General features: G+C 42.9%; 3 protein-coding genes across 8 annotated transcripts; 1 reads left to right on the top strand and 2 right to left on the bottom strand.

The window, feature by feature from the left end:
- Positions 1 to 312: 312 nt before the first annotated feature.
- On the bottom strand, positions 313 to 4,639 carry LOC115148747 (protein SMG8-like). The gene is made up of 4 exons (XM_029690936.1): positions 3,053 to 4,639; positions 2,254 to 2,399; positions 1,199 to 2,128; positions 313 to 928 (listed from the first exon to the last, which is right to left on the bottom strand). Exons 1-4 carry the CDS (start codon positions 4,569 to 4,571, stop codon positions 713 to 715), a joined length of 2,811 nt encoding a protein of 936 aa, XP_029546796.1. The 5' UTR covers positions 4,572 to 4,639; the 3' UTR covers positions 313 to 712.
- An 86-nt stretch (positions 4,640 to 4,725) lies between these two features.
- On the bottom strand, positions 4,726 to 12,829 carry LOC115148749 (proline-rich protein 11). Of its 5 annotated transcripts, none has more exons than XM_029690939.1 (10): positions 12,702 to 12,829; positions 10,860 to 10,978; positions 7,751 to 7,907; positions 7,461 to 7,599; positions 7,154 to 7,281; positions 6,814 to 6,903; positions 6,525 to 6,643; positions 6,194 to 6,253; positions 5,632 to 6,070; positions 4,726 to 5,535 (listed from the first exon to the last, which is right to left on the bottom strand). In XM_029690939.1, the coding sequence occupies exons 1-10, from the start codon at positions 12,714 to 12,716 to the stop codon at positions 5,476 to 5,478; spliced, it is 1,326 nt and encodes a 441-aa protein (XP_029546799.1). In that variant the 5' UTR covers positions 12,717 to 12,829; the 3' UTR covers positions 4,726 to 5,475. The 5 variants fall into 5 exon arrangements, with proteins under 5 accessions (XP_029546799.1, XP_029546797.1, XP_029546798.1 ...); XM_029690937.1 differs by having other exon boundaries at positions 7,154 to 7,369; positions 7,477 to 7,599; XM_029690938.1 differs by having other exon boundaries at positions 7,154 to 7,366; positions 7,477 to 7,599.
- Positions 10,952 to 17,095, top strand: styxl1 (serine/threonine/tyrosine interacting-like 1). 2 transcript variants are annotated; one of them, XM_029690943.1, is made up of 9 exons: positions 10,952 to 11,031; positions 14,460 to 14,580; positions 14,741 to 14,802; positions 14,956 to 15,055; positions 15,790 to 15,923; positions 16,068 to 16,213; positions 16,318 to 16,415; positions 16,520 to 16,632; positions 16,861 to 17,095. In XM_029690943.1, the coding sequence occupies exons 2-9, from the start codon at positions 14,478 to 14,480 to the stop codon at positions 16,990 to 16,992; spliced, it is 888 nt and encodes a 295-aa protein (XP_029546803.1). In that variant the 5' UTR covers positions 10,952 to 11,031; positions 14,460 to 14,477; the 3' UTR covers positions 16,993 to 17,095. The 2 variants fall into 2 exon arrangements, with proteins under 2 accessions (XP_029546803.1, XP_029546802.1); XM_029690942.1 differs by lacking the exon at positions 10,952 to 11,031 and adding an exon at positions 13,240 to 13,383.
- Positions 17,096 to 18,586: the final 1,491 nt, after the last annotated feature.

Genomic DNA, 18,586 nt, shown 5'->3' with positions numbered 1-18,586 from the left:
TGACAGGATTATTCATCCTTCTGCAAGGTAAATAACTACTTTTTGTTAGGGGCCCATGTAGAGAACTTTCTCATGACGCCACACTCAATAACTTGGTTAATAGCGACATCTAGTGCTGCGCATTGATCTAAGAATTCTGTGGCTAGGCTTCACAAACGTTGCATGCCATTTTATTTATTGATGACTAACTGTAATGATGTGTGATCTCACCTTTATATGGTGGACTGAACAATGATCCTAGCTCAAAATAAGCCTCTATATAGGCTGTATTGAGTGTGCACAATAACCGTGAATAAAGCCAATAAACAAGGATCCGAAAAATGTCATTTATTCTCTCCTTAAAGGCCCAGTACAGTCAAAAACGTGATTTTCCAGTGTTTTATATAGATTGCCCTTTTAGTGTAAGAGCTGAAAATATCGCCTGACAATCCTGTTAAAAAGACACCATGAACAACAAAAGATCAGAGAACAAGATCTTCATTTTGAATATATCCAAGTGGAGACGCAGTTCTATGCAGATCAACACCTTTTTCCTTTTGAGATTGCCATTCATAATCAACTAACCCAGCACAGTTCCATTTAACTCAAAATAGTATTTTAGGGGATGAAACAACACTAGGCAAGAGAACACGGTCCAACTGACTCAGTTATTTTTAAACTAACCTTGCAAATAAGTGCGAGAGTCACATTGCGGTGCTATGGTGAGTAGGGGTTACTGTGGTGGAAGAGGGCTCGCAGTGTTGGCACGCAGGATGCCTCTGAGGACCTTGTAGCTGGCCAGGGGCTGGTTCTCTTTAGGTGGGTAGCATGGGCCACGGTCTGTGACATAGGAATAGGGGAAACGTAGGACCCACAGGCCATCGGGGGGCAGCACCAGCTCTGTCTGCTCGGGATGGAATACTGGACATGGAGGGGGGCCGGGTTGGACCTAAGAACAAAAAGAAGAGGGGCAGCGTTTTATAGTCAACATTAATCAAGCATTACACCTCTCATTAATCAACAAAGGGACTATTTGACAACACAAAACGCATCTCTACACAGCATATTGCTACACTAAGAACTCACAATGAGTTCAGTTGTAATTGTAATAACAGTTTAGCATAATAGCTTGTCTATCAAGATAGGTAAGTCAATTCCTCTCATGTTTTCCTGGTGACAAACACCAGTTGATAGGGAAATGTATGCCAGGCAAGTGTACCTGTGGGTTGAGTGTTATCTCCAGGGGGGCGTCAGGGACCACAATGTAGAGGCGCGCCAGCTGGGCGTAGTGGGTCTTTAGGCCACGCCCCTGGGCTGGAGAGGGAATGTACAGGGGCATGTCTGTGTTCAGGGCCCTGGTGGCCGGCTCTTTGGCCCCTCCAGGCCCCAGCACTTTCACCACTTTATCAGGTCCTGAGCTGAGGAAACGCCGGCCCCTACTGTCCTCATACTCAAAGCCCACGAAGGCCCGGGCCACGTCATCCCGCCTGCGTCCCCGGCCAAGGCCCCCTGCACTCCCCCGCTTCCCCGCCACGGTTTTGTTGGGGGCCGGCCAGGAGGAGGGTCCCCCATCCAAGGGCTCAGTTAAGCCCACCTCCTCTTCAGAGCGGGAGCGAATCACCACGTCCCAGGGCAGGAGGAAGGAGGAGCCAGGCAGGAAGCCTGGCTGCTCCAGGCCAGTGTGGGGGTTGTAGGTCTTAGCAGGGCCAAGCTTGACCAGCGACCAGCTGGAGAACTTGGGCAGCAGACCTTTGGAGCAGCCTGAGTGGAGCATGCCTGGAAGGTACTCCACAGTGGAGGCCTGGCGATCCACCAGGCTGGGCCTCTTCTCCTGGCCCTCACCGCCCCCTCCGTCTCCATAAGGCCCTAGGCTGTCAGTGGACTGACCCAGGCTGAGGGCCAGGCTGAGGCTGGTGCTCTCTCCGGGGGTGTGGGACACTGGGTGGGACGCTGGGATGCTCTCCTTTAGCCTCTCCCCCTCTGATGGCCCTGACCCAGGCTCTGACCCTGACGGTGGGACTGGAACTGGGGCAGCCACCTCAGTGGGTCTGGGTGCTTCTTCACAGGCCGGGGCTGGGTCTGGGGTGCTTGGCTGGAAAACAGGAAAGTCGATCCTCTCCAGCTTCCCGCAGCATTTCTCCTCAAACATCTACAAGGCAACAGAGTGAGACAAAGTGTAAACAAGACTGAAGTAAAAATTGAATAGATTTTTAAAAAGAGATCATGGGGTTATGCTGGTGTCCTCTGCAGAGATCTGTTAAAGTGGATACTAACTTGGTAGAAGTCGTAGTTGGCAGCTTGGATGTCAAAGGGGTCCTCACGGGGGGCTTGCTTCCGGCCACAGTTACACGAGCTAGTGGAACGCCCCCTGCTGTTGTGGTTGAGGATGGGCGGGTTGCGGTCCATCTCTGGCTTCTCATCTGCAGATGACAATGGCTTTTTATCAATTGATTTGCTCACCTCCTGCATCCTCTCTCGCCTCTTTTTGAAAAAGGTCAGTGTTAATCGAGGAGTGAACGTGGATGGAAATGTGCTTGCTTGAAATGAGACGGTCCTTCTCCACTCGTGAGTCATTAGGCAAATGACGTTTGCAAGGTGGAACCCAAAATAAATGTGTAACGTCATCAAAACAAATTAAGTTGTGCAAGATATTATATAGATAAAAAAAAACAATATGCTACTTATTGTTATGTGTGCATGTTTTTCTCCTGACAAAATAAAAGCTGATTCAAAGGGGGTGTGCAGATTTCAAAACCCTTCAGCGGTAAGATACATGACTATCCCCGATGAAAGGTGGATAGAGAGGACGACACTTCCGTTGACACACTCCTCGACCACCAATCAGTTTCCGTTACAGAGGACAGCCTTTTTTCCCCAAACGAGAAAACCTCATAGAAGACAGTTTGCCATAATAAACACCACAATTTAACATTGATATTCTGAGGTACACTGACCACCAACTCTGTTGATACCTGTTATGATACCTTTCATTTGTGTAATAAATAAGACATTTCTTTTTTTTGTTGAAATGATAGTAACAGTAGTATGTTCTGTACAGTGATTGAGGCTTTACCTGGCTGAGGCAGTAGGTGAAACTTGTGCACACAGTGTTGGTCTGTTAGACTGCGCTCTTCACACAACTGATGCCCATTACTCCAGAACTTGTAGCAGTCCTCGTGCAACTGCAAGGCGTAGCGCTGAAAAGCTACGCCGCGTGCATGCTGGCTGTAGACCCGAAGTGCTTGTGTCAGTTGGTTTTTGTGCACCGTGGTGGTATAGTTATGGGGAAGGTTAGACTGGTAGGCGCTATGTGCCAGTGGCAGGGCTTTCTGGCAGCGGTTCTCTGAGAACTTGGCATCTGCGTCCAAGAAACCTTCCAAAAACTTAAGCTGACTCTGCACTTTGACGGCCAGCTCTGCAGTTTCCTCCTCTGTGTTGGCTATCATGACCTGATGCAGCCTGTAGGCCACTTGTGCCCATTTGGAGTAGGTTGGCAGCTCAAAATGAGAAGGCTGCGGATTGCGACCAACGCTGTCGTCAAAGCCTTTCTTGGTCAACACCAGTTCGACATGCTGCCAAAGGAACTCCTTCAGACTACAGTCTACTAGTTGCCCCCCTGAGAGGCTGCTGCTTTCTACATTGAAGGATGGTTGTCTTGCAGAGTGACGCATTTGTTGATAGCGCCTGGGTCCAGGCACCGAGGTGCTGGTGTCATTTTCCCTCAGGGCACAGTTGGAGCGCAGCTGCCCCAGCACGGCTGCCACTGGGTCCTCCTCTGGCCCAGGCACCACGTAAACAAACGCTTGGTTAGCAGGGACAGTGAATAAGCAATTACTGCTCTGGTTGGTGAGGACCCGACTTTTCCGGAAAATGCGATATATCTGGTCTTCCAATGCATGCTGGAGGCGTCTCCTTGGCGAGTGTTTCTTGGGCTTATCAGCATTTCCCCCAGAAGGGTCTGAACCATTTCCACCATAGCTTCGCAGGGCTCCATTCATCTGGAATACGAATAGCAGGCGAGGGGGACAGGGGCGGCAGTTCACCTTCCATTCTTTGGATATGATGGAATCTTTGATTGCAGCACGTAGTAGTGGCAGAACTTTCTGGCGAAGTGCATCCAGAGCACGGAACAATCTGTCATAGGTGACATCAAAACAGCATGTTGGATGGACCAGTAGCAGGACATGGCACAACGAGAATAGGTAAAGCAATGCTAAGCAATGCTGTTTATCCGCTCCTTTCCAGAATTCGTGCGCCTCCGAGTGTCCGACGCCCGTACTCAAAGACTCGCACGCCCACAAAAGCTGTCGGTTATCACAAACAGAAGTAAGCACCAGATACAATACGCGGTTTTCTTGGCTGTAGTACGCCTGAATCAAACTTCCACTGTTATGATTGTCTGTCTCGTCCAGTCCAAATAGTGGATAGATGTGCTTGTCCGCGAGCGTGTTGATTAGAAACTCTTTCGGTGATCCGGGTAGCATTGCAGTCTTACCGAATATACCAAGTACACAGAGACCTTCATCTTTGTATAATGGATCCTCTATTACTTCTGATTCTAGAAGCGCTCCCACACTCACGGGCAACGCCATTTTTTCCAACCATATCACGGGGAAGATAAACGGCTGCGCACAAGTCCACTTTCCGTGAACACAAGTAAAATGTTCCGTGTAGAAACCTTATACTTCTGTGGTAGAAACAAGATACATTTGTGTCACTTTTTACCGTTCCAGCAACCAAAACAGGTACATTTTGTTTTGTTTTTATTTATTTGGTGTTTCCTAAACATGTCTAGGAAATCACAAATGAAATTGTATTCTTAGAAACACAAATGGTTAAAATACGTTTAAAAACAGTGTGTTCAAAATGTTAACATTTTTGGAAAATCAAAAGATAATACAATAAGCTTTTTGGAAAAAGTAACAAATAACGTGAAATAGCTCAAACATAGGGTCCCCAGTCAATGTGCAATTTCCAAACATAGACCCTCAGATACATTTAGAACAGTTAAAATTGACTTCCTCGTAGAAACGATTCAACTGAAACCACATTCAAACCAAGTGATGCTTCTCACTCATTCCAAGTAACATATCATCGATTGTTATCGCTCACTTAACATCCTCCTTGGTGTCACTGTTCCAAGAAGCATGCAGTTTTGAGGCAGTGTTGGGATTGACCAATCCTATGTTTGATACAGTGGGGCGGTCAGGCTTTTACAGAAACTGCTTGCCTTTAGAACTTTTATGTCCGTTTTAAAATTGTGGTCCAAGACAAGTGTTTCCTCTTTTCATCCTCAATCTACCTAGCACTTAGTAACTCATTAAGCAATGGAAAGCAGAAAGTGCTAGAGAATGTGCATTGGGCCAATAGTTACATCTATAGCTTGCATACCGTCCTCATACAACACTGGAACTTTTTATCATGGCAGCTGCCTTTCCGTTACATTTGAACTAGTCTCGATCGACATCTGTGTATACATCAACAAATGTCTCAGTTTTAATCAAAGCTTTCGTTGAGATTCTTTGCCTTTGGAGACAGTCCTCGTGGTAAGGCACTCTGAGGGGATAAAGAACAATATAAGTAGTGACAAAGGGGAGACACCTTTAAACCACACATGCAATAGCCACACAGGCTCTGTAAAGAGTGACCTACCTGGAACTTGCGTCGCAGGGCCTGAGTTATGATGGGGGTGAGGCCAGAGTGACCTACCTGGAACTTGCGTCGCAGGGCCTGAGTTATGATGGGGGTGAGGCCAGAGTGACCTACCTGGAACTTGCGTCGCAGGGCCTGAGTTATGATGGGGGTGAGGCCAGAGTGACCTTCCTGGAACTTGCGTCGCAGGGCCTGAGTTATGATGGGGGTGAGGCCAGTGTGACCTACCTGGAACTTGCGTCGCAGGGCCTGAGTTATGATGGGGGTGAGGCCAGAGTGACCTACCTGGAACTTGCGTCGCAGGGCCTGAGTTATGATGGGGGTGAGGCCAGTGTGACCTACCTGGAACTTGCGTCGCAGGGCCTGAGTTATGATGGGGGTGAGGCCAGTGCCTGTCTCCATATTCTCCTTATCAAACAGAGGAGTACCACCAGGACTCCTAAAGAGTAGAGAGAAACACTTATAGTCAGACTCAGCTCTCACTTGATGATAGTCCTTTGACTTCCTGTTTTCAGGTAACACAAGAACCCCAGAATAAAGCACTTGTGTTGAAATGCATTACCTATTGATTTGAACCCTTTTCAGCTGTGTACGCAGATTCATAGGGCTTTTGGTAGGTGTTCTAGAGTGGGAAATAACATTTGATAATCTCCACAATAACACAACATAAATCCAATTGAGAAAACACATGTTTTGAAAAACTGTCCTTCAATCCTGGTGTGCAGGGTTTTGTTCCAGGCCTGATAAACATTATTAAATTATTATCTTAACTGGCCTGAGAAAAAAGCCTGGACAACATGTGGTGGGTCCCCAGGACCATGATGGAGAACACTGTGATATCTCCTGGTCACAAAACAAATGGCAGCCGATTAAGAAATATGGGATAGGTTTACCTGCCAAAGCTAAGGCGTTTGAGAAGTTTAGGGGGCAGTTGGCAGTGGGATCGTTTCAGATGGACATTCTGCAGGTCTGCCACAGTGACCAGAGGGACATGCATCTTCTCTGGAGTCCTCTAAAATAAAAGACAGACCCATTTTTCAGACAATGGCCTTGTTGTACATTCTTATGCTGGAAATGCAAGAAAGAGTCAGGCACATTACTGCATGCTATGTGGGAGTGTCCTGTGGAGCCTCCATTTTGGACAGGTGGAAGCAGAAATGACTTTGAGTATGCATTGCTTACCTTTGACTTCACACTGCTGACAATAACCTTTCTCAGTTTAACAGCCTGTAAATCCCTGAGGGTCACGGCCACCAGTATGTCCTGCTTCTCCTTAGTGACAGAGGTCAGATCATAGGAGAGAATACATTTTACATTTGAGTAATTTAGGAGACACTCTTATATAGAACGACTTACGGTAGTGAGTGCCTACAGTACATTTTCGTACTCGTCCACCGTGGGAATTGAACCCAGAACCCTGGGGATGCAAGCACCATGGTCTACCAACTGAACCACACGGGACAGAAATCGATCTATGACCACCAAATAAAAAATAATGAAAGATGAGTTATTACATTCTTACCTGTTGAGTATTGGAAGCCACTCTTTTTTTAGGGATGTAGGGTTGCAGGAAAGTGGTGGATGGAGGAGGAAGAGGAGGTGGTGGTGGTGGTGTGAGAGCAGGGAGAGGGTCCACACTGGAGCCACAGCCTAATGGAAGAAGGGTAGGAGGAAACATTGGACAGACTGAACTACCAGCCACAGTCCCATTGCAGTGGCATCCAGTCGTACCACCCTGCTGAAACAAGATAGGCTTTGGTGACGTAGTACTGCATGTGGCTTTTTGTCACATGATCATACCATGAGGTATGTTCAGATGAGTGTCTCACCTGAAGAGTGTCTCACCTGAAGAGCAGAATGCAAGGCACCCATCTCACTCTGCATCTCAGCCATTTGATTCTTGAGGGTCTCTATTTGTTTGGCATACCCCCGCCAGACGGAAAATGTTTTCAAAAATCCAGCAAATGACTGCAATAGACAGATGGAAGTAGAAATTGGGTCAATGTAACTGACATAGAGCGAATCATATAGGCAAATGTTTGGGAATTAAATCTAACATAACATTTTCCCTCAACCAAAACAGCCCTGTTAGAAACATAGCCTTGCTGTAGAAATTTACCTGGCTCAGGCTGTTCCTCCAGATTTGGCATATCTTGCCAAATGCCAGCAGCAACACTCTGACACCCAGTAAAGGAACCCATTTCTTCACATTCTTTACAGTGGGGTCTTCTAGTTGCGCTGGACTGGTTTGGGTGATTGGGTCACCATTTCCAAGTCTAAAGAAAATCCACACAAAATGGTAAGGGTTGATAGGGCTGTCCACCCTCTTGTGCATGATCATTCAGCCAGCCATAGATTCATGTTGACATTGTAGATAACCAGTGTTTCCCCCAGGATTTTTTTCCAGCAGTGGTGGGGTAGCGGGGGTGCTTTGCTACTAGTGTAAGCACAATGACATGCTAGCTGTTCCCACAGACTTCCAGTCATTGAGTTAACAACTATCTATTTAAAAGCATGTGTCTGCAGGAATACATTATATATATACAGTACCAGTCAAACATTTGGACTCCTACTCATTCAAGGGTTTTTCTTTTTTTTAACTGTTTTCTACATTGTACAATAATAGTTTAGACATCAACTATGAAATAATACATATGGTATCATGTAGTAACCACCAAAAAAAAACATGTTACACATTCTTCGGAGTAGTCACCCTTTGCCTTGACAGCTTTGCACACTCTTAGCATTCTCTCAACCAGCGTCATGAGGTAGTTACCTGGAATGCATTTCAATTAATATGTGTGCCTTGTTAAAAGTTAAACACGAGCAATGGACATTAGACAGGTGGAAATCTGTCTTTTCATCTGATGAGTCCAAATTTAAGATTTTTGGTTCCAACCGCTGTGTCTTTGTGAGACACAGAGTAGGTAAACGGATGATCTCCGCGTGTGTGGTTCCCACCGTGACGCATAGAGGAGGTGGTGTGATGGTGCTTTACTGGTGACACTGTCTGTGATTTATTTTGAATTCAAAGCACGCAACCAGCATAGCTACTACAGCATTCTGCAGCTATACGCCATCCCATCTGGTTTGCGCTTAGTGTGATTATCATTTGTTTTTCAACAGGACAATGACCCAACCTACTTCCAAGCTGTGAAGGGCTATTTGACCAAGAAGGAGAGAGTGATGGAATGCTGCATCAGATGACCTGGCCTCCACAATCACCAGACCTCAATCCAATTGAGATGGTTTGGGATGAGTTGGACCGCAGAGTGAAGGAAAAGCAGCCAACAATTGCTCAGTAGATGAGGGAACTCCTTCAAGACTGTTGGAAAAGCATTCCAGGTGAAGCTGACTGAGAGAATGCCAAGAGTGTACAAAGCTGTCATCAAGGCAAAGGGTGGCTACTTTGAAGAATCTCAAATATATTGATTTGTTTAACACTTTTTTGGTAACTACATGATTCCATGTGTGTTATTTCATAGTTTTGATGTCTTCACTATTATTGTGCAATGTAGAAAATAGTAAAAATAAAGAAACTCTGGAATGAGTAGGTACAGTTGAAGTCAGAAGTTTACATACACCTTAGCCAACTACATTTAAACTCAGTTTTTCACAATTCCTGACATGTAATCCTAGTAAAAATTCCCTGTCTTAGGTCAGTCAGGATCACCACTTTATTTTAAGAATGTGAAATGTCAGAATAATAGTAGAGAGAATGATTTATTTCAGCTTTTATTTCATCACATTCCCAGTGGGTCAGAAGTGTACATACACTCAATAAGTATTTGGTAGCATTGCCTTTAAATTGTTTAACTTGGGCCAAACATTTTGGGTAGCTTTCCACAAGCTTTCCACAATAAGTTGGGTGAATTTTGGCCCATTCCTCCTGACAGAGCTGGTGTAACTGAGTCAGGTTTGTAGGCCTCCTTGCTCGCACACACTTTTTCAGTTCTGCCCACAAATTTTCTATAGGATTGAGATCAGGGCTTTGTGATGGCTACTCCAATACCTTGACTTTGTTGTCCTTAGGCCATTTTGCCACAACTTTGGAAGTATGCTTGGGGTCACTGTCTATTTGGAAGACCCATTTGCGACCAAGCTTTAACTTCCTGACTGATGTCTTGAGATGTTGATTCAATATATCCACATAATTTTCCTTCCTCATAATGCCAACTATTTCCTGAAGTGCACCAGTCCCTCCTGCAGCAAAGCACCCCCACAACATGATGCTGCCACCCCCGTGATTCACGGTTGGGATGGTGTTCTTCGGCTTGCAAGCATCCCCTTTTTCCTCCAAACATAACGGTGGTCATTATGGCCAAACAGTTCCATTTTTGTTTCATCAGACAAGACATTTCTCCAAAAAGTACGATCTTTGTCCCCATGTGCAGTTGCAAACCGTAGTCTGGATTTTTATGGCGGTTTTGGAGCAGTGGCTTCTTCCTTGCCGAGCGGCCTTTCAGGTTACGTCGATATAGGACTCGTTTTACTGTGTCGATATAGGACTTGTTTTACTGCACCAAAGTACGTTCATCTCTAGAAGACAGAACGCGTCTCCTTCCTGAGCGGTATGATGACTGTGTGGTCCCATGGTGTTTATACTTGCGTACTATTGTTTGCACAGATGAACGTTGTACTTTCAGGCGTTTGGAAATTGCTCCCAAGGATGAACCAGACTTGTGGAGGTCTTGGCTGATTTCTTTTGATTTTCCCATGATGTCAAGCAAAGAGGCACTGAGTTTGAAGGTAAGCCTTGAAATACAGCCACAGGTACACCTCCAATTGACTCAAATGATGTCAATTAGCCTATCAGAAGCTTCTAAAGCCATGACAATTTTCTGGAATTTTCCAAGCTGTTTAAAGGCACAGTCAACTTAGTGTATGTAAACTTCTGACCCACTGGAATTGTGATACAGTGAATTATAAGTGAAATAATCTGTCTGTAAACAATTGATGGAAAAATAACTTGTGTCATGCACAAAGTAGATGTTCTAACCGACTTGCCAAAACTATTGTTTGTTAACAAGAAATGTATTGAGTGGTTGAAAAACAAGTTTTAAATTACTCCAACCTAAGTGTATGTAAACTTCAACTGTATGTATGTATGTATGTATGTATGTATGTATGTATGTATGTATGTATGTATGTATGTATGTATGTATATATAAACATAATTTATGTATGAACTAAAATGTTGCAGTGATGACAGCCATAGATTGACTCACTGTGTCGTTACAGGTGTGATGATGGGCTCTTCTGTTTCCTGAAGCCTCTTACTCATAACAGCCCAGCGTCTGCTGCTAGCCCTCTTCTTTCTTCGTCGTAGGAAGGCTTTGCTTGGTCCCTAAAGGCACAGTGAAGAGAGTCAGATTCAGTTACATTTCAAAATATGTATGGGTTAGTGCACAAGTTACTTATTTATACTGAACATAAATATAAATGCAACATGTAAGTGTTGGTCCCATGTTTCATGAGCTGAAAAAACATGATCATTATGTAAGTTTTACTTCCGTCCCTCTCCTCGCCCCTACCTGAGCTTGAACCAGGGACCCTCTGCACACACCCTCGAAGCATCTTTACTCATCGCTCCATAAAAGCCGTGGCCCTTGCAGAACAAGGGAAACAACTACTTCAAGGTCTCAGAGCAAGTGACATCACCGACTTGAAACGCTATTAGTGCGCACCCCGCTAACTGGCTAACCATTTCACACCGGTTACACTTACATATGTGCACTTTGTGCTGGGGACAATAGAAGGCCACTCAAATGTGCAGTTTTGTCACAACACAATGCCACAGATGTCTAAAGTTTTGAAAGAGCGTGCAAATGGCATGCTGACTGCAGGAATGTCCACCAGAGCTGTTGCCAGAGAATTTAATGTTAATTTCTCTACCATAAGCCACCAACATCGTTTTAGAGAACTTGACAGTACGTCCAACCGGCCTCACAACTGCAGACCACGTGTGACCACCCAGCCGAGGACCTCCACATCCGACTTCTTCAGGACCAACGGTATCATCTGAAACCAGCCACCCGGACAGCTGATGAAACTGAGGAGTATTTATGTCTGTAATAAAGCCCTTTTGTGGGGGGAAAAACGAATTCTGATTGGCTGGGCCTGGCTCCCAAGTGGGTGGGCCTATGCCCTCCAGGCCTACCCATGGCTGTGCCCCTGCCCAGTCATGTGAAATCCATAGATTAGGGCCTAATGAATTAACTTAAATTGACAGATTTCCTTATATGAACTGTAACTCGGTAAAATCGTTAATTGTTGCATTTATATTTTGTTCAGTATATTTTACACACCAAAGTTAAATTCATACACACTTGTAATGTGAGTGCAACACACACACTTAATGTTTTGGCTGCCATGATATTTGGGCAAGATCCAATTTTACAAACTAACGTTAGCCAGCCATGTTTTCTTTAGGCAGCCTATAATCTAGGTCCAATAATTGAGTATCTTAATTGTAACCATAACTCACTAACCTAACTACAAACTGACTTGCCTAGTTAAATGAAAGGGTTAAACACATACATATACACACATATACATATAAACAGGCTAGCCGGTTAAACTCAACTCCACGATTTGCGATGCAGTTGATTGGCGACTAGTGTGGACAGACTATAGCTCCGACGTCACATACAATTCCGTTTTTATTAAAAACTACATGGTTCAGCACCCAAAGAATAGCCCGCAATTACACACAACATTGTTGATTTTATGTGACGTCGCGGTCCAGTGCGCCCACACTAGTCACAGCTCAACTCCATCGTAAATCGTGGAGTTTAGTCGGTTACAAGCAGGCTGGACTTACTGCTTTTTTTATACCTACATCTACAAACTGTTTTAAATAATCAATATAAGCTGTCAACACATTCTGCTTCATCAGCCAAACGAATGCATAGCTATACAAATTCATTGTTGCTGCCAGCAACGCTTTTGCAACACATCATGCTAGCTAGCTAACGTTATTCGTGGCGGTAGTTTAATCCAGATGTCTCTTATTTTTTGCCTATTCACGCAAGTTAACGTTAGTGAAATGTATAACTGACGTTACATACCCATGATCCAGCCATAAAGCCGTATTCAAACTAGAGAATACAAAATATATTTGTACAATCTTTGCTCATAAACAACAAGCAAAGATTTTCAAAATGTAGTAATAAATTCGCTTAAACAAATCAGGAAACGTTTTACAAACAGCTGGATGAAGACGTACGTGGATAGGCTACTGAATACGGGTGCGTTCGTAAATTCACTCCGATTTCAGAGCACTCTCGTCTGAGTGTGCCAGAGCGCAGAATTGAATAACTGATGAATTTACGAACGCTCAACACCCGTTGAATACGGCCGGTCAGCAAATAGGGTAATTAAATTGTTGCCAACAGCATGGTTACAGCCACCAACGCTCTGGATAACATGAAAACACCCTAACCAGCTCTGCTATGGCGAGTAAAACGGTCATAGTGAGATTTTTCTGAAATAGTAAAGATAGCCAGAGGGAATTTACGAACGCACCCAAACACAACCGAAGAAAGTAGATAGCATGTCCAATCACAGATTAGTATTGTACAGCCAACCGCAATGCCCGTTATTGTGTTACCGAGCAACAAAACCTAAACAAACCTTTCCTTCATATTAAGTGTGTTTTGCTCAGATATGTTTCAGAAATGTTGTAGCTAAGCGCCTTTGGTTAGTTACCTTGAGTGGAAAAAGTCATTTTGTCATTTTCATTTTAACCAGGTAAGATTTTGCCCTAACCCTAACCACCTGCAGGTTTTTACTAGCAACATCAGTTAGCCAAGCATGTGCTGTTAGCAGAAACCATACGATATCCTATGAAATTACTAGATGGGCTATGTCATAAACCCTCAAATTTCCAGAATGGGGTACAAATGGGAGTCATATTGCGATGGTCAGGAAAAATCCCAAAGTTGTCTTTTGGAATGCTTGGCAGTAGAGACATAATCCTGATTATACTTATACAGGAAAATAAAAGTAAGGTATGTGATACATCATAAATTGTCAACCTAAAATATTGTCATATAACTATAAATACAGTTTATAGGGCTTTATACCAATTTTATTTATAAATAGCATCTAAAATATATGTAAACATACCATAAATGTCTACACTTTTGTTTTCTTGGAAATCTGTGAGTTCATTGTCATGGGTTGCATGTTTAGTCACAATATTGTTTCGAACGTTCGTTTTGAAAAAATATGTATTGGAAAGCTGCGAGTGCTATTTTTTGATACAATATCAGTACTTGTTGCATATACAACTTGTCTCAAAGTCCTATCATCAACTGATTTCAGCCAGTGAATGGCTGTGTGGCTGCATTGTTTGATTGGAATGTTGGCATATTGGCAGTTCATTTGAAAAATGTATTGAATCATTAACCCCTCTGAAACTGTCTGGCTAGCTAGCTAGCTAACAAACATACAGTGCAGATCAATCATTCAAATTCATTATTTTACACAATATCTTATCACAGCACTAGTTGACCAACTCCCTGACCAAAATGGAAGACCTTCATCCTGTCAAAGATGGTTCATGGCCATTCTAGTATTCTAATTCCTAATTCATATATGGCAGAGACAAACATTAGGCTCAGTATTCTTTTTGTGCTAACTAGGGTTCTCTACGATTTCTGATGTTAGTTTGCAAACTCGACTAACTAGCTGCAGAAAACAAATATTTGTATTCTTCACAAGTTAGTATTTGAAGCATGAAGTGAACAAGCTAATGTTAGCTAACTAGCTAGTAACTATGTAGTCCAATGCAGGGTTTTCAAACACTGACTTTTTATTTTCAGGTTCTCAGGTGTCCTACAATGGCTGGAACAACCTTTTGTGAGGCGTCTGCGCTTTACAACATTCTCAACCAATACACTCGCCTGTCCAGACTGGCAGAGTTCAACTTTCTCTGTTTGATTGGTAAGAGCCAGGTAGGGGCAGACAGTCATATCAGTTCAACACGATTAAAACAAATCCATTGTGTTGATAAACGTTACTTATTTCTAAGATTCAGTCCAATATAATACACTCAAAGTTGCCTATTATGAAAAGTGGACAAATGGTTATCCTGTTTCCTCAGATGCCCGTGCTAAAGGACAGTACAATGCCAGCCATATCATTACTGCCAGAAATGCAAAATGGGTATGTGTGTCAAATCAGTTATTAACACATTACAACACTAGCTCATCCCACCTTAGGATGAAAATACTGTGCTTCAATTATTTTGCCATTTTGAAATACACTTTGCAATGTTTGGCAGTGTAATAAGTAAGATGTCATTGTTTTACTCTACAGGACTCTAAAGGCATACTCATTATGCCTGTAGGGGTGGAGGTGGAGAGTATGAGGTATACTGTGGTTTATGACAGCAGCACCAGTTCTTTACAAGGTTCAGGTGAGCTGAACATCACCAGCCTGGTCACTGACAATTTTTTATTTAACCTTTATTTAACTAGGAAAGTCAGTTAAAAACACATTCTTATTTACAATGAAGGCCTAACCTGGCCAAACCCTAACCCGGATGACGCTGGACCAATTGTGTGCCACCCTATGGGACTCCCAATCAAGGCCAGTTGTGATACAGCCTGGAATCGAACCAGGGTCTTTAGTGACGCCTCTAGCACTGAGATGCAGTGCCACTCGGGAGTCACATTATGAGGGATCAATTTTAATAAAATAATTTTACGAAAAATATGACTTTTTTTAATGTGTTTGATTAGTTTTAATTAAGCTCTGTGAGGCTAAAGTAAATTAACCTCAACTATTTTTGATTGAATCAAACCAGCTTGTCAATGATTGAATTAACCAGTCAATAATACATGATTCACGATATCCCATGAGGGAGATTTCTTTTAAAAAACATTTATTTAACTAGGCAAGTCAGTTAAGAACAAATTCTTATTTACAATGACGGCCTACCCTGGCCAAACCCTAACCACGCTGGGCCAATTGTGTGCTGCCCTATGGAACTCCCAATCAAGGCCAGTTGTGATACAGCCTGGAATCAAACCAGGGTCTGTAGTGACGCCTCTAGCACTGAGATGCAGTGCCTTAGACCGCTGCGCCACTCGGGAGCCTGAGATGGGTAAGAATGGTTTGTAGTTATTCTGTGTGTGTGTGTGTTTGTAGGTGAGGCTATTGAGTGCGCTGAGGCCCTGACAAAATCAAGCCGCTATCCTGTCCAGATTCTGAAAGGAGGCTATCAGAGGTTCTCAGCCTTTTATCCTTTCTTTAGGACACAGAAAATCCTTTACACCATAAAGGTAACGCCTCCATTGCGTCAAACCTTTGATAAATATTGTGAGAGCCTGTTGAGAAAAAGAATAACATACTCAGGTGATAAGAGTCTTTCAAAGTGCTGATTTACATAGATTGTGCTGCTGTCTTTCATTATTGTGACTTTGTAGGAATTGGAGAGCTTGAGGCCTTATCCAGTGGAGCTCTTGCCAGGTCAACTCTACTTGGGCAATTACAAGCAGGCCATCAATACCGATGTCCTAAAAGATCTGAAACTGAGCGCCCTTGTCAATGTCTCTGAAGACAGTTGTCACATGTGCGTGAGGACTCATATTTACATGTCAAAGGAGCAGGTACAATGGATGATTGTTCATAAAAAATTATTATGTTTGAATACAACTTTTTTCTTTTTGAAATTAGGTTTGAAAAAGGAAACCACACCATCCTTCACATCAATGTGTCAGATTCAGTGGAGGCTGATCTGTACTCCAGTTTTGAGAGGATTTGTGTTTTTATTGGTGAGCTGAATGTTTTTTGTTCCACTTTTTTAGATATTACTTGTTGTTACTATTTGTTTATTAATATTATGTTTATTATCGTGTTGCAAATGTTTCCCTTTTAGCCTCTCGTCTCAACACTGGATCTGCAGTTTTGATCTTTTCAAGTCATGGAATAAGCCGCTGTAGTGCTGCGGCCATGGCTTTTCTTTTGCACCACTTGAAATATACACTGGGGGCAAGTTATGTTTATATGTTTATGTTTATGTTTACAGTCTCCTTTGGAATGTGTAATAGAAATAGAAGCAGTTCAGGCTGTTCCAGGTCCTGTTTTTGGAATCTGAATGAAAATGAAAATACTGTGTACTTACTGTATAAGATTTTGTTGCTGAATTTGGTGAGCTGCTAATTTTTCTGTTATTCCTCCCACTCCATTATGATATCGATGGCACTTTTTTCACTGCAGGAGGCCTGGGATCATGTCCTGCAATGTAAAACCAACATGAGGCCAAACCGAGGGTTTGTACAACAGCTGTCCGACTGGGAGCTGCACACACTGGGTAGAAGAATAACTGATATTGCAGAGCCCCGCTATTGAGATGATGGATAATAGTTCATTTCAATTAGTCTAGAAGAGCCCTGTAATTCACTGGGACTATATTTACCCAATGCAAATAAAAAATACATGGATATTTTTGTCATGAAGTTTTCTACCTTCTTTATATGGGCCCTCTTGGGTGGTTGATAACATTTGTATGCACTGAGCACCAACTTCTTCTGACAAATATTTGAGTATGCTCATACACACACACACACACTCACATACACACACTTATGTGGTACTAAGAACCAGCATCGCTTGTCAGGCATTAGCTGGTGAGGCTTACTGATCACAATTTCATTGTAAGATATTCACTTTCCGTATGTATTGTAATACCATGCTTTCTGACGACTCAGAGATCATCTAAAAACACATACACATTGATACGTTTGTCCTGATGATATTCTGGAATGATAGGTCCTGAGAATTTTATATGAATGGTGAATGACAGAGGGACACCGTTTCTTCTTGCAAGTGTCAATTATTCAGGATTATGCAATCAATGTAATAAAAGAACGGGACAGTGGCACACCATGATCTTGCTCTAAAAATACATACACTATATATATACAAAAGTATGTGGACACCCCTTCAAATTAGTGGATTCGGCTATTTCAGCCACACCTGTTGCTGACAGGTGTATAAAATTGAGCACACAGCCATGCAATCTCCATAAACAAACAATGGCAGGAGAATGGCCACAGTGACTTTCAAAGTGGCACCGTCATAGGATGCCACCTTTCCAAAAAATCAGCGGTCCCGTTTTGTGAGCTTGTGTGGCCTACCACTTTGCTGCTGAGCCGATGTTGCTCCTATAAGTTTTCACTTCACTATAACAGCACTTACAGTTGACTGGGGCTGCTTTAGCAGGGCATAATTTTTTTTAGATGTTTATTATTTTCCAATAGAAAAAGAAGACAGAGAAACAAACATTGACATTCATTGTAGTGTTGAATGGGATGGCAAATGTATAGGACAAAACAAAACTTAACTCACATATACAAAAATAAAAATCCTATTAGGTGGTACATATTAAAAGAAAGCATATAGTCATTACATGCAGTGTAGTTAAACCAAAAATACATTTTGAGTGGAGCACAGCACAGAGTAGCAGCAGATCATCAACCCAGTTATGAAGGGGGAATAGACCATTTATCTAGTATCGGCTGCCATATTTTGTCCAATGTCATACTTGAGCAAAAGTAAAGACACCTTAATAGAAAATGTGAAAAGTGAAAGTCACCCAGTAAAATCCAACTTGAGAAAAAGTCTAAAAGTATTTGGTTTTAAATAGTGATGCACCGATATGACATTTTTGGCCGATACTGATATCCGATATTTTCCTTGCCAAAAAAAAACAATACCGATAACCGATATTTAAAATTTTAGCGGCCTTTTAAGCATTCTAGTACAGTTAAATAGTTAACACACACACATGGACGCAGTGGTCTAAGGCACTGCATCTCAGTGCAAGAGGTGTCACTACAGTCCTGAAGTTCAATTTCAATAGGCGAACAACAAGTGGCAACCTAGCTAATACTTACTAACAAGGATTCCGAAATCATTGCTAAGAATAATGAAAATGACAGCA

The sequence above is a fragment of the Salmo trutta genome, chromosome 15 (assembly GCF_901001165.1).
Source record: "Salmo trutta chromosome 15, fSalTru1.1, whole genome shotgun sequence".
NCBI lineage: Eukaryota > Metazoa > Chordata > Actinopteri > Salmoniformes > Salmonidae > Salmo > Salmo trutta.
Note: the sequence above shows the minus strand (reverse complement) of the source record. Positions and strands in the feature narration are given on the sequence as shown.